Here is a 14,433-nt window from a genome sequence, read left to right as displayed (position 1 = left end):
TGTGTATAAAAGATATCATTCTTACAAATTGTTATTATTTATTTAAGAAAAGAGAGATTCAAACCTTACTATTTGATAGGATAGATGAATGAAACAGTTCTTACAAAATTTTAATTTTAAAAGATAAATAGAGATTTATACATAAATTACTAAAAAGCTTTTAAAAATTGAAAATCCAATCCCCAAAAGCACCCAATTTTGGTGCCATAAAAATTGATTCTCCAATGGTAGGACTGTTATTTATGTAGAAACCGATCCCTTTTTCGTAAAACCATTTATTCTTCGGTTTCTCTTTTTTTTTCTGCTCTTGTGTATCACATAGCCATAAAGAGCCCTCTCAGCGTACCCAACTTTCTCTTACTGTACTGTCACGTTCACTTTTTAAATTCGTCCCGGTTCTCCACTTTCTCTCTCCCCAAACACTATTTTCTCTTCACTTTACCATCTGCTTCCTTCCATTTCTGAGTTCTGAGTGATAGACATTCGAAAGGCCATTCGCCTTTGCCTTCCATGGCGAATATTGCAAAGTACATGCCTATCAATGCGGGAACGACTGTCACTACAGACTTGAAGAATCTGTTTTCAGTAATCAAAACAAGAAGAACAGTGGCTTTCTTCATGTTTGCCTTTGTTGGTTTCACTGTTTTTTTAGCTTTTTTCCCTTCTTCAAACTCTTCTTCTCCTTGGGTTACCAACATCTTTTCATCAAGTTCCACCACTTCTGCTACTGCATACGCTGGCTCTTATAGATCTCAGTTCTCTTCCCTCTTTAATTACTTCTTTTCCAACACTTCTTCGCCACAACAACAAGGCCTTAACTTTACTACTTTTGATTCTTCTTCTTCAAATAATAATACCAGATCTAATAACACTGCACCTCAATTAGCCAACCCTGGAGAGGAGCTACTTTCTGAGAGAAACATCAACAAAACCCAATCTTTCGACAAAAATAAACAACTCCCCAGTTCAAAAAACACAACTTTGCAGTCTCCTAACACAAGTACAAACAACACTCAAAGTACGGTTTTGCAGGCAAATCTGCCCACAGTTTCTCCTCCCAGTGTGAGTAAAAATCTGCCTAGCACAAGCAACCAGGCTGAAAAGAAAGAGAATTCTGATAAAGCTCAAGTTTTGAAGGCTAATCAGACTACAACTGTCACTGAAAAAACTCCGGTGGTTGCTAATGAGAGCACAAATTCTCCAGCTAAATCTGATTCCTCCAACAAGGTAAGTTCTGGGAAGGGAGAGAAAAGTGTAGTGCAAAAAGGAACAGTGTCAAACTACACAGCATCCCTCACAAAGAAACAGGGGAACGGGAAGAACCAAGGGAATGGAAGTGGTTCAGGGCTGTCAGCTAAACAGGGGATCGAGAATTTGATAGAGTCTTTGATGAATTGCGATTTGTTTGATGGAGGATGGGTGAAGGATAACTCGTATCCGCTTTATAAACCAGGGTCTTGTTCGTTTATTGATGAGCAGTTTAGTTGTATTGTCAATGGAAGGCCTGATAAAGATTATCAGAAATTCAAATGGAAGCCTAAAAGCTGCACTTTGCCAAGGTAGCACTATTTTGAGCATATATGATCAGTTTAATTTTTTCTGTAGATTTTTCTTTAATGGATATTCAAACAATTTAGCAGTTGGATTGGTGTCGATATTTGAATTAGTCATATAGGGAATATATTTAATTTTGTTCATAATCTATCCCGTTGATTGTAATGAAATGAATCTTGTTTTCTTTTTTATTAAGCTAAGATGAATTAACATATATGAAATGATAATTTTTTCTGTTAAAGATTGGATGGCGGCGGTCACATGTTGGATTTATTGAGGGGGAAGCGGCTTGTTTTTGTCGGCGACTCCCTGAATAGGAATATGTGGGAATCTCTAGTTTGCATCCTGAGAAACGCTGCAAAAAATAAAAAAAATGTTTATGAAGCTAATGGAAGAAACTATTTCCGAGGGGAAGCTTCCTACTCTTTCATATTCAAAGTAGGTTATTGATATTTCCCACTTAATGGTATTGATTAAATTGCTGAAATTTGATGAGACTTAATTTGTTTACCTGGCTTGTATGATGATGAATAGGATTATAACTTCACTTTAGAGTTCTTTGTATCTCCGTTCTTGGTCCGAGAATGGGAAATGCCAGACAAAAATGGAGCGAAGAAGGAGACACTGCGGCTTGATCTTGTCGGAAAATCATCTGATCAATATAAATCGGCAGATATCCTCATCTTCAACACAGGGCATTGGTGGACTCATGAGAAAACTTCCAAAGGGTTGGTTGATTATATTTCCATGTAACTTTTCGCAATTTACGGCTGTTACTGTAATCTACTGATTTTAATGATTATTTCGGTATTCAACAATGGATAACTACAGGAAAGATTATTACCAAGAAGGTAGTCATGTTTACAATGAATTGAATGTTCTCGAGGCCTTTCGGAAAGCTTTGACAACATGGGCTAGATGGGTTGATGCCAATGTAAATCCTACGAAATCTATGGTGTTCTTCAGGGGTTATTCTGCTTCTCATTTCAGGTAAAGGGAAATAATTTTGACATTGTTTTGGATGCACGATACTATTTGTTCCTTCATCTGCAGTTGGGTTTTGAAACAGAACAAAGGGATGGGGTAACCGGTTACTACTTTGAGAATTATGGAGGCACTGCATGTATATCTAACCTTGTTTTTTCTTCATGGTTGTTTGGAATTGTGTTTTGGTTAAACTATGATACAGCATTTCTAAATGTTTTCTTGCTGTTTGAATCTTTCTCCAGTGGCGGGCAGTGGAATTCAGGAGGAGCATGTGATAGCGAAACTGAGCCTATCAAGAATGACACATATCTAAAGCCATATCCACCAATGATGTCGGTCTTAGAATCGGTGCTTAAGGGGATGAAAACGCATGTCACCTACCTAAATATTACCAGATTGACTGATTTCCGAAAGGATGGCCACCCATCAATCTACCGGAAACACCCAAAGCAACAGTTGTCGGAGGACGAAAGAATAGCACCTCTAAAATACCAGGACTGCAGCCATTGGTGCCTTCCTGGTGTACCAGATTCATGGAACGAGCTTTTGTACGCTGAGCTCCTTGTGAAAGAAAACAAAATGCGACAACATCAAAGGAGAGCTAGGTAATATAAATCATACAAACTTTGATCTGTTTCGAGTCGAATCACATATAGGCAGTACAGATTTTTCGTTCATTTTGAAAATTGTAGAAACAAACAAACATAAAAAGGATAAGATCAAATAAGCCTTCTTTTTCCCACTTATAAATTATGGAAGTGTGATAACGGATAAATCAAGCACTATTCTTAGAGAGATCAATCTGTACTGTAATAATTTTTCCTTGTTGATAGTATAATTGAAAGTAGAGAGGATGGTTTTGGATGTTTTAAGATTTGGAGATGGAAAATATATCCTTCCCCTCCCTTGCCACCTAAAATATTTTTTTAGCCTCAAATTTACTTTGAGGATTGTAAATCTCCTTTAGTTTATTTAATTTAAAAATAAAATTGCAGTGGATGGTTTCTCTTTCAATATATACAGCCTTGCATGTTTTTCTCTCATCTGTTCGGTCTTCCTCCTTATAAGGATTCTGCCTTCTGAAGAACCAAAAAAAATTATCTTTTTAAACATATATTTAATTGTTAAAATTTTTTTATACAAAATTATTAAAGAGTATAAAATTAAATTAATTTGAAACCAATGTAAGGGAATTTCTTTCCTAATTAAAATAATATTATGAGAAATATAGAATTTTTAGCCATTTAGGTTTGAATTTTTTTAAAGATTTTATCAAAGCATTATTATCTGTTTTTCAAATATTTCGGCATACCGGAAAAGCAAAATTGACGCAAAAGAAGACGCCTTGATCGCCGTACTGTCTATTTATAATTAAAAAAAAATGAAATCATTGTGACTTTCTGACTTTTGCTATGTCATATTCGTCTTGTAAAGTATGGGTCCCTGTGATCCTTCGGACAAAAATGAATTCTAGAACTGTAAAAGACCGACCATCCGCGGCTTTTCATAAACCAAATTTTTAATATTAAATTTGATTAGGTTGAATAATTCTACTGTGGTCGTTTTCTCACATTGTCACATCGTATGTTTTGACTAATCCGTCATCGTATTAAAAATCAGTGTATTTTTAAAAATAAAATACAATGTAATTTTGAAATAAAGAGGATATAAATATTAATTTTAAAAAAAAAATTATATAAACTAATTAATGTAAATCTTGAATTTAAAATTTATATTGTTAATATAGTTTGCAGAATTATTAAATTGATAAAACATTATTATAAGATAAAAAGCTTACCTTGTCTTAATCAAAAGCCTTTTCCATATTATAATCAATCATTTTCTTGTCAATTAAGAGTTTTTTTTTTTTCTTTCCTCTTAATAATAGTCTTTAATCTCTAGTGTCGGCAACTACAAGCAAAGCAAAGAAAAGCAAGGCTCTTATCTCTTATGATCAGTGTATATTTAATCATGATGTAACATTATGCTTATTCTTTTAATGGTAAAATGAGAGTTTTAAAAGTTCAAATCTAAAATATACAAAATTTTTGCATTGATAACTGCTTGTAGAATTAAAATTTCCCATCTCTTATTATTTATCTTATTTCCTTTTGTTTCTTTTTTTTTTTTAAATTTTTAGTTATATATTTTTTGAAACTTCTTTTATCTTGATATAATGACAGCATTCAAATTTAAATTTCTGCCACTGATCTTAATATCTTAATTTGGTTCTTTTTTTTTTTTTTTTTTTATCAATTTAGACTATTGATTAATGCCTCTATCACGAACCCACACTGAATTTTCTTTTCTTCTTACAGCATCCTTATCTCTACCTTATTTTTTAATTAATATTTCACCCACTCGACCATCAGTCCATTTCTGATTCATTCTTTTCAAATTCTTTAATTAACTTTAAATATGAAAAATCTTTAACATGGCTAAATAACAGAAATTGGATATAAGAGGAATTAAGAGATAAAATATGAAGCCGAGAATAAAATTGCCAAATAAAGAAATTATAACCAAAATGTTAAAAAGGAAAAGTTATTAAATATGAGGTTTTCGAAAAGAATGCCTCGATCAATTTTTGTTGTCATATTGTATGTGAATTTGGCTAAATATCAACAGAGAAATCAACCCAAAATGAGGGGAGAATCTATTTAGAAAGAGACAAGAAATAAGGATGATTTGAATGCTAAATATCAAAGTTTTTTTTATTAGTTTGAATACGTTGAAACACGTAATCAACTAAAGAAATATTACTCATTTTAATTCAAAAATATGATAATTTTATTTCATAAAAAATGTTTAACAAATTTGAGTTTATATATCTATATATATCATATTATATTCATATATTTTTTTAATGTAGGATCGAAAATATTACAATATTTACACTTTTAAAACTTAATTTTTTTCAAGTTGAGTTTAACTATGAAATTAAAATCATATCAGATATTAAAATTTTAGAAATAATTTTTCACCGTATTCTTGTGACTCTTATGTTAAACTGAAAACATTATAATATCCTCACTTTTAATACTTAATATTTTTGTCAAGCCGAATTTAACATAAAATCAATATCACATCAGATGTTAAAATTTTAAAAATAACTTATCACCGTATAGCATTTAGCAACTCTCATGATATAGTTCTTAATTTTTTTTAACCGATGACTGCTCTAATACAATTTCTAAAGGCTCGTTTTTAACTTATAAAATATTATTTTCTTCGACCTAAAAATTTCATAATTTTATTCTAAAAAATATATATTTAAATTTAAATATTTATATTATATTATATCATATTCATACGTTTCTTCGATATAAGATTGGTAGTTTCACAGCATATGTTGAAATGATAAAAAGAGTTCCAATATGTCCAAAAGAGTGAATTTTTTTTCCCCCTCAAAGTGCAAACATGCATGTTTCTGAATTATAATCATTTTGGGCCAATTCGAAGGAGTGGTTTTTGGGCATTGTGGGTTTGCTAGAAAAGTTTGCCCACAAAATTTGCAGACCCTGATCCCTAATGATTTCTTGGGCCTCAATTTCGCTACTATAAGCTGTGGAAACAAGCCCACGTATATTAATGTTGAGGTTCCTAGGCCTGCCCCTGTTATTCTTTTTTCTTCTCACCGAAGCTCGAGGTTAGCTTTATATATACACACGAAGATGGATTTAACTTGCATAATATAAATTTAAAAAATTATTTTTTAATTATTAATTTTAATAAATTATAAGAATGAGAGAGACAAGTGAAAATTTTGATTTAATCTCATCCTTTTGATCTTAAAATCGATGATTGAAAAAATATGTAATTTTTTTTTAATTTTATACTATGTAAATTAATCATTCTTATATATATATTTCTCTATGTAGATAATATAGGAGAGGAAGTGGCCAAATAGCTCCAACCAATGATATCTTTTATTGATTGATGTTTGGTCTTAATTCATTTTCAATTCATTAATTTCGAAATTGGACATCTCATCCCAAAAAATCTATATCCGTCGCCAATCCCCCATTTCCTTTACCCCTTTTCTCTCTCTTCCTTTCCTTCCTCTCCCCCTCTACTCCTTTTTCTTTTATATTTATTTAAATCAAAATAATATTTTTAAATTTAATAATTTTAATCTAAAATATATATTCCAGTTCGGATCTCCTCAAATAAAAAAATTTATATCATTATCCAATCTCTTTATCAATTATCTTTAAAAATCACAAATTCTAATTATTAGGTGTTACTTGTGAATTTCTCAATAAAAAAAAAACATAATAAAAAATGCTCTACTTCCAATTTATTTTTTATTGAAATTATCCAAATTTAAATATTAATCATTAAAATTAAAAATTTAAAGTTATACAAATGCATCACTCTCAATTTGCTCTAAAATTGTAGAAACTAAAGGGAAAGCAAGATACCACAAGTCAAATGGAAAATGTCGAAATAAATGAATACTAGTATAATAAATAAACATCTAGGATTAAATATTCAATTTAAATACAACAAACCATTAGATTACATTACATTAGGGCAGTCACTATAATTAATCAATTTCTTTCCTCGTCAAACAGAACAGGCAGCATTCTAACAAAATTTCTTAGACTTCTTCCCCCCCCTCAGCCCCCCCAGTCAAAACAAAATCTAACAAAATCTCAAATCTCGTTTTTCATCACCAAGAAACCTTCTGGAGTGTAGAGACAAATTAAAAAATTTCAAGAAAGGCAACAAAAAAATTCCTCCAAGCCAATAATATTTACAAAATTTTTTTAAAAAAAGTGGTCACATCCTTTGACTGGTCACATCCAATGATTTCATGAAGCTGCCTGGTGGGCTTGGGGCTGGCTCTGGGTCACATGCGTTTGAATAGGTGAAAAAGGGTATCCTCTGGTCTTAGTCAGTGTTAAGCCTCCAGTTTTGGCATCGGTGTTGCTGCCAGATGGGGCAGCGGCGGCGGCGGAGGCGTTGGTGGTGGACGTGGTGGCGACACGCTCACATGAAGGACACATAGTGAGGGTAGTGGCAGGTAGCTGCATGTAAAATGGTTGAGAAGTTTTCAAGGCTCTCAACTCTTGCAGTTCTTTCTGCAACCTCCTATTCTCTTCTGTCAGTGTCTCGCAGCATCTCTTTAAATACTCACAATCTACCTCCGTCTGCTTCAGTTTTGTCCTGTTTTGTAATATTTTATTCAAATCAAAATTAAAAAATAAACCCAAAAATTACATATCATTAAAAAAATATAATTCTATTCTATATTAATAAAAACATTCTCAGTTGATCATATTGGAAATTATTGAATCCAACAACCATGAAATAAAAAAAAAAAATACCTTGCTCTTCTATTCTGAAACCAAACTTCCACTTGGCGAGGACGAAGATTTAATTGCTTGGCCAAGGCAAGTTTTTGCTTCTTAAACAACATTTAAAACGTAAATCAATGAAAATTTTAATCCAGAACCCTAAAACAGTGAGAAATAAAATTAAAAAATTTTGACTTACAGGATTGAGTGTATTGTGTTCTTTGAAACTTTCTTCAAGAAAAGCAGATTGTTCTTTAGAGAGCCTTAGTTTCTTCCGGGTTGAACCGTTCTCATCATCATCGCTAGCTCTCGAGCTAGCCCTTTCAGTTTCAACTTCCAGGTCTCTCTTCCCTATGCTGCTTCCGTTTCTAATCCCAAAATCCATCTGAAAAGAAGACACCGCGCTGTTGGGAGACGACAGCGCTGCTCCTTCCTCAGCTTCATCAGCCATCGCGACCACCGGTAACCGGTTCACGTCTAACCCTCTTCCCGGTCCTTCTGATGAACCCGTTTCTGTCATCAATGTTACAAGGCAAAAGTTAATATCTTTCTTCAAGTCAGATGATAAAAACATATAAAAAAAAGTCAAAATCCAAGAACACCCAGATCCAAATATCCCATAAAATATCATATTTGGTTGCGAAGAGAACTAAAAGAAGAAAAAAAAAGGCCTGTCTTTTTAATTTTCTTCATTAGGAAAAATGGAAGCTTTTGCTTTGACCAGGCTAAGTACTTAATTAATAAATATTAGAAATAAATTTTTATTACAAACCGGAAATGCAAACTTCAATTTTGTTTCTTCCATATCTTAACAAAAACCAGAAAAATAAACAAAAAAGAAAAGATGAAGATTGGAGTAAAGGGGTAAATAAAACACTAACGATTATTAGTGAGCCAACGAAAGCGAAGCTGAGAAGAAGGTTGGGTCCGAGGAACAGGAGAGAAAGGAAGAAGATCAAGCTGACGAGGTGGATCTGAAGAAAACCTTTTGTCATGATCTCCATCTCTACTAGCTTCTCCTCTACTTCCACCTTCAAAAGCAACCCCTTTCTCTTGTGATCTGAACCCATTTCCGAGCACCATGCAAAAACCTAGATTCTTGCTTGTTAACTTTGGGGTTTTGTTTAGAAAAGAAAATGGTTTTGAGGGTTCACCCAAGCTCAAAGCTAACTCCATTAACCTTGTTCTTGCAAAGAGAATACACAAAAACAACTGCAAAGACGGCTTCGAATATCTTCTTGTTATTATTTTCTTGATGAAGTGAGATACACCCTGAAAAGAGAGTTATTTTTTTAAAAAAAGAAACCCTACCCCAATCTTGCTTAATGTAAAACACACAACCCACCACCCCCTTGACACTCCTTTTTATTTGCTTTGCCTTGTGCGAGTAAAGATTGACCGACAAATCCACGTTGATAAACGCACGTGAATCTATATAAATATACACCGGTTCATACACGAGAGAGAGAGAGAGAGACAGAGACTGAGGAAAGAGAGATTTCTTGAGGGTTAGAGCAAAATCTTTGGTTATAGTATGTTAACAAAAGGAATTCGAATAAGTTTGACTTTTTAGAGAAAATGAAATGGAGAGAGAGAGAGAAGAGAGGGATATATATGCCTGATGACTGACGAGAAAAAATGAGGCCTTGGGCAAATCTTTTCTTTTACCGGGTAGAAGGCAACGGCACCTTTTTCTTGTTTTTCAATTAAGAACTGTATCTATGGCAGCACCACTTTCCACAGCACAATGCATTATTAAATACTTGATGTGAAGATTTTGTCAATTAATGTTACTGAATTATTGTGTTCTCACCAAACAAGGACCACAAATCATCATCATCATCTCAACATGAGAAAATTATTTTTCATCCGATGGCACGGATCAGCAAATCTTATTCTTCTACCCTTTGGACCCAACTTGTTTTTAACCCCCTTGCCAACCCTTTTTTTTTTTAATTTTTATTACTATAACGTCTATTAAATACTACTATTATTATATATTATACTCATCATGATGATATGAGGAAATAATGATTAAAATGTTTTGTTTACCAAACACAATTATTCAGCATCGGAACTGTTTGTTGTTTCGTTTGTTTTCAAATGATAGCCAATTTAATCCAAGATTTGCAGTTTCCCATTAGTCAATTAACATTTCCTCCAATGACGTAATTGAAATGAAATCTGACCCCGCCTGGGAGAGCTGACTAGCCAACCAAAATAGTGCACCTTTACCAGTTTCTTCCAAGGTGGCATCAACCAATTGGCTAGACTGATACAAAACCATTCTTTTGAGCTAAACCTGATGTATGAACAGAGAAAAACACTGGGAAGAAAAAGAAAATAAAAAAAAAAAGATAGTCGTTAAATAATTCCATAGTCAGATTAGAGATTAGCATGAGATTTTGACAAAAAAAAACTGCTTTTTATTAATGTTCAATCCAAGCAGACAAAGAGACCATCTTTTACTATTCCAAAGAAAGTTAGAAGCATATATATTTGTGTTGTAACAATAATGAAAAATAAAGGGCAATGTTCTTTTGTGTCTTTTAAGCAGAAACTGGGTATCCAATGAGTGAAAATTTTGGTTGAAAATTTGAAGAGGGATGGATGGGGGGTTTTTTGGGGCTTGGGGAGTCTGATGAACAAGACGAGTGGTCCCACGCGCGTGGGGTGGCCTTTGAAGAAAGGAGGTAATAAAAATACACATTTAGAGGATGTGACCAGGTCAGATATGTCATGCTTTTGGGATCATTGCAATAATTGAAGTCATGCAGGCTTTAATGATAGGTTGGAGAGAGAAAGAGAGAGAGATGAGTGAATTATTGGGTGGGCACATAAAAGAACCGCGGGACAAAGTGACACCCACACACGAAGGCTCTAACTTAACCCCCAAGTACTGCTTTCCTTGTTTGATTTTTTTTAACGAAAAATTCTAGATAAATAAATTATTTAATTTTTAAATTAAATTAAAATATATTATATTTAATAATAAAAAATAAATAATTTTAAATCATACATTTAAAATTATTTTAATAAATAATTATTGATAATATTTAAATATAACATTTTTTATTAAAAAAAAGAAACCAATCACTTTCTATTTGCTTGTCATGATATTCAAGGATTTAATCATATGGTTTAGACCTTTTCCGAGATTGCACATGTCATTTGCTCATTTCATTTTACTACCAAACAACTTGTTTATATTTGTTCATAAAAAGTATTCGGGAAATGATAAATTGTTCAAACTTTATGTTAAACAACACATGTTGAGAATTATCCCTACATTAAATTATATTTAAATTTTATTTAAATGCAACCACATCATAAGGAACACAATCAATGGTGATTAACCATCAAATATCAAAATATCATTCATTTTCTTATTTTAATTTTTTATTATTATATAATAAATTAATAAATAAAATTTATTATTATGTAATTAATATGAGTTAACTAAAAATATATAATTAATAATAAAAAATATTATTTGATATATTACTATATTTTATTTTTATTTTATTTATTGTAATTCTTTTTATTATTTTTATGGAAGCTTAGTAATATGAATATATTTAACTATAATTTCAAAATAAATTTTTTTAAAAACAATAAATTCAAAAATATTAGTAATTATGTCCCAGAGAATTTGGAACATAGCATATTTTAAAATATTAAAATAACTCTTAAATTATTTCATTTTTTAAAAAAACCTTTATGCTTTAATTATATTTAAATAAATTTTTTATTTTTTATTTGTATTCAAATAAAAAATTGATTTATATTAACGTTTATTTAAATATAAAAATTTAAATTTAATGATTTATTTAAATATAATAAATATGTAAAAATTTATCTCAATAAATAAAGAAAAAAATTTTATGAGTTTTTTTTTTAGCCGTTATCCATTTACCGAACGTCTAATCCGTAGTGCCAAATTCGTATACGTCCAATCAAACTCAAAATCATAGTTACGTTGAAAAACATCAAAATTTTGGCTGATTTTCAACTACGTACAATCATATAAACAATTTAACCCCTCAATTATCACTTCCCTCTCCTTCTATCGGAAGGCCCACACAACATGAACAACATTCTTCTCATCGTTTCTTGCATCCACTCGCTTGCATTCTCAAAGTTACTCGAAGCAATGTTTACAGAAGAAGTAAGGTGTGAATTGCCTCGTGGCCTGCAAGCGATGCGAATTCTAAAATTATTACATAAATTAATTAAATTAAAATTTAAAATTAAATAATTATTTTATTGATTCAAAATTTTCATCTTTTAATATCAAGATTCAAATATGAAATTATTAGATTAAAATTTTATAATCAATAGAATAAAATATATATTACGATTCGAATTTAAATTTTTTATCTAAATTCTATTTTATTTGTCATAACGATTTTTTATCAATAGGGATTTGATCGTTAGATTTGGTAAAAATTTTTAAAATCGTCACCAATCTTTTTATAAGATGTGATTAATCACCTAAAATATCATCTTTCAGTAAAAATTTTAAAATTAATTAAAATTTACTAAAACAAGTTTAGGTCTGCGAAATCAAGAATAGATTCGAAAGTATTATTACGAATGATGAAAGTATTAGTACTCTCACGTCGCTCGTTCGAAGAACAGTACCATTTAAATATACGTAATCTTATAATTTTGATAACGTGATCTTTTTTATTTAAGTTTAACTTCTTAAAAGTTATTTTAAAATATTTTTCTCTGTTTCGAAGTTAACATTATTATTATTATTATTTCGTATTTTATAAATTTTTCAATATTTTGGTGAAATTTATAAAAATCACTATTTAAAAAATATTTCAAGAAAATTGACCATTCACAAATTCTTGAAACTTCATCATAAGATATTTTAATTATTTATTTTAAAAGGGATTTTAAGAATATTTCAACTCTTCAGTGAGTTTTCAAAATTTTGAACAAATTTTAAGATTATCCCGACTCTTCGGTGAAATCTAAATATTATGGTTATTTTTAAAATTTTGTATTATTTATTCTTTAATTATTTTTTACAAGAAGAAATTTAGATTATCCCAACTCACTGGTAAAATCTAAATATTAATCTCTTATTTGTATTGAAGAAAATTGAACTCTTTCAATTTTTTATATTTTAAAAAAATCAAAAAATCAATTACTATTAATTTTATTTTTTATTATTGTTTTACATTGTTTAAATCAATCATTATTTTAGTGAAAATAATTTTGGATTATCCATATTTTGCAAGGACAGTCTATCTAAAGCCATGTCTATGACATGCTTGTATTGAGTAATAAATTTTTTGGCTAGATCTTTCCATGAATGAACACCACTCATGTATAATTGAATATACCATTTGGCAGCAGATCCAGTAAGATTATCCTAAAAATAATGGATAAGTAACTTGTCATTGTTTGTATGCCCAGTTATTTTTTTATAGAACATAGTGATATATGCCTGAGGGCATTTGGTTCCATCATATTTTTTAAATTCTGGTACTTTAAACTTTGGTAGGATTACCAAATCTGGAACCAAATTGAGTTCACTGGCATCAATTGGACCAAAAATATTTACACCTTCCGTAGCTCGTAGCTTTTCTTTTCAAGATCTAACTTTTGTTGTGCCTTTGTATTCTCAGATTGTTCGAGCATGCCTTTCTTTTATTTTTTATGTTCTTTTGGGTCATCTAAATCGGAGACCATAATGGGTTCAATATGACTTGCCCCAATATTTAAACCAACATGTCCTTGACTTTGTGGTTGAACCGTAAATGAAAGTAAATTAAATTAAGCATGTGGCTGCCTTTCAAGCTGTGTCATTTGTGAATACATTTGATGAGAAGTTTGAGCATAGGGTGGTGTAAATCCTGGTGGATACAACGGATTTTCTCTATCACTGGTATTTTATTAGGCTTGAGGCTCTTTTTCAGTGGTTACTTCTTTAGCTACCCCTTTTTCTTTGGTTATTTTCCTCATCATGTCCATCATTACAGTCTTTTTTTTCGAGTCTCTTCTTGAGTCCTAGTCATTTATTCGATCAACTCTTGTTGAGACCTAATCATTTGCTCATACATATCAAATTGAACTTTTTTTATCTTTTTTATTTTAGATGCTTGCTCATTTTTCATGATTCTGACTTATAAGCAAGTATTGTAATGATGATGAGTGGTCTGATCTATGTTTTCTTGATGGCCTAACTATCATTGCACCTGATTGAGTTAAAGAAAACTCTTTGAGATTTATTATTTTGAGGTCTTTTTTTAATGTATTTTTTTTAAATGAAACATATATATGATGCATGAATGCAAAGATATGCTTATTATATATTCAATATTTGTAAAAGATTTTAAATTTGAACTTGAACCACCGTATCATAACTTCACATTATCCTTACTAAATACTTCTTTCATTACAATATTAAAATTAAAAAAAAAATGCCCTACATGCTTGAATTACTCATAAGCATTCTCTAAAAAATTGGTCAAACGTTGGCTATGTTGTATTGGGTAAACCTCTTTTTTCATTTGTTTAGCTTTTTTGGTCATGTCTCTTACTTTGAAGCGGACTACTCTTATTTGTTCTA

The 14,433-nt window shown here is 30.9% G+C and overlaps 2 protein-coding genes across 3 annotated transcripts; one reads left to right on the top strand and one right to left on the bottom strand.

Moving 5' to 3' along the window:
- Positions 1-359: 359 nt before the first annotated feature.
- On the top strand, positions 360-3,555 carry LOC111311589 (protein trichome birefringence-like). The gene is made up of 5 exons (XM_022911099.2): positions 360-1,559; positions 1,797-1,992; positions 2,089-2,282; positions 2,386-2,544; positions 2,784-3,555. The coding sequence occupies exons 1-5, from the start codon at positions 511-513 to the stop codon at positions 3,148-3,150; spliced, it is 1,965 nt and encodes a 654-aa protein (XP_022766834.2). The 5' UTR covers positions 360-510; the 3' UTR covers positions 3,151-3,555.
- Positions 3,556-7,007: 3,452 nt separating this feature from the next.
- LOC111311587 (homeobox-leucine zipper protein HAT14-like) lies at positions 7,008-9,576 on the bottom strand. 2 transcript variants are annotated; one of them, XM_022911097.2, is made up of 4 exons: positions 8,726-9,576; positions 8,044-8,357; positions 7,875-7,954; positions 7,008-7,713 (listed from the first exon to the last, which is right to left on the bottom strand). In XM_022911097.2, the coding sequence occupies exons 1-4, from the start codon at positions 9,018-9,020 to the stop codon at positions 7,359-7,361; spliced, it is 1,044 nt and encodes a 347-aa protein (XP_022766832.1). In that variant the 5' UTR covers positions 9,021-9,576; the 3' UTR covers positions 7,008-7,358. The 2 variants fall into 2 exon arrangements, with proteins under 2 accessions (XP_022766832.1, XP_022766833.1); XM_022911098.2 differs by having other exon boundaries at positions 7,875-7,951; positions 8,726-9,182.
- Between the last annotated feature and the right edge of the window lie 4,857 nt (positions 9,577-14,433).

Source organism: Durio zibethinus, chromosome 1 (genome assembly GCF_047325235.1).
Source record: "Durio zibethinus cultivar Kanyao isolate XHJ-2024 chromosome 1, ASM4732523v1, whole genome shotgun sequence".
Taxonomy (NCBI): domain Eukaryota; kingdom Viridiplantae; phylum Streptophyta; class Magnoliopsida; order Malvales; family Malvaceae; genus Durio; species Durio zibethinus.
This window is presented reverse-complemented; position numbering and strand designations above follow the sequence as displayed.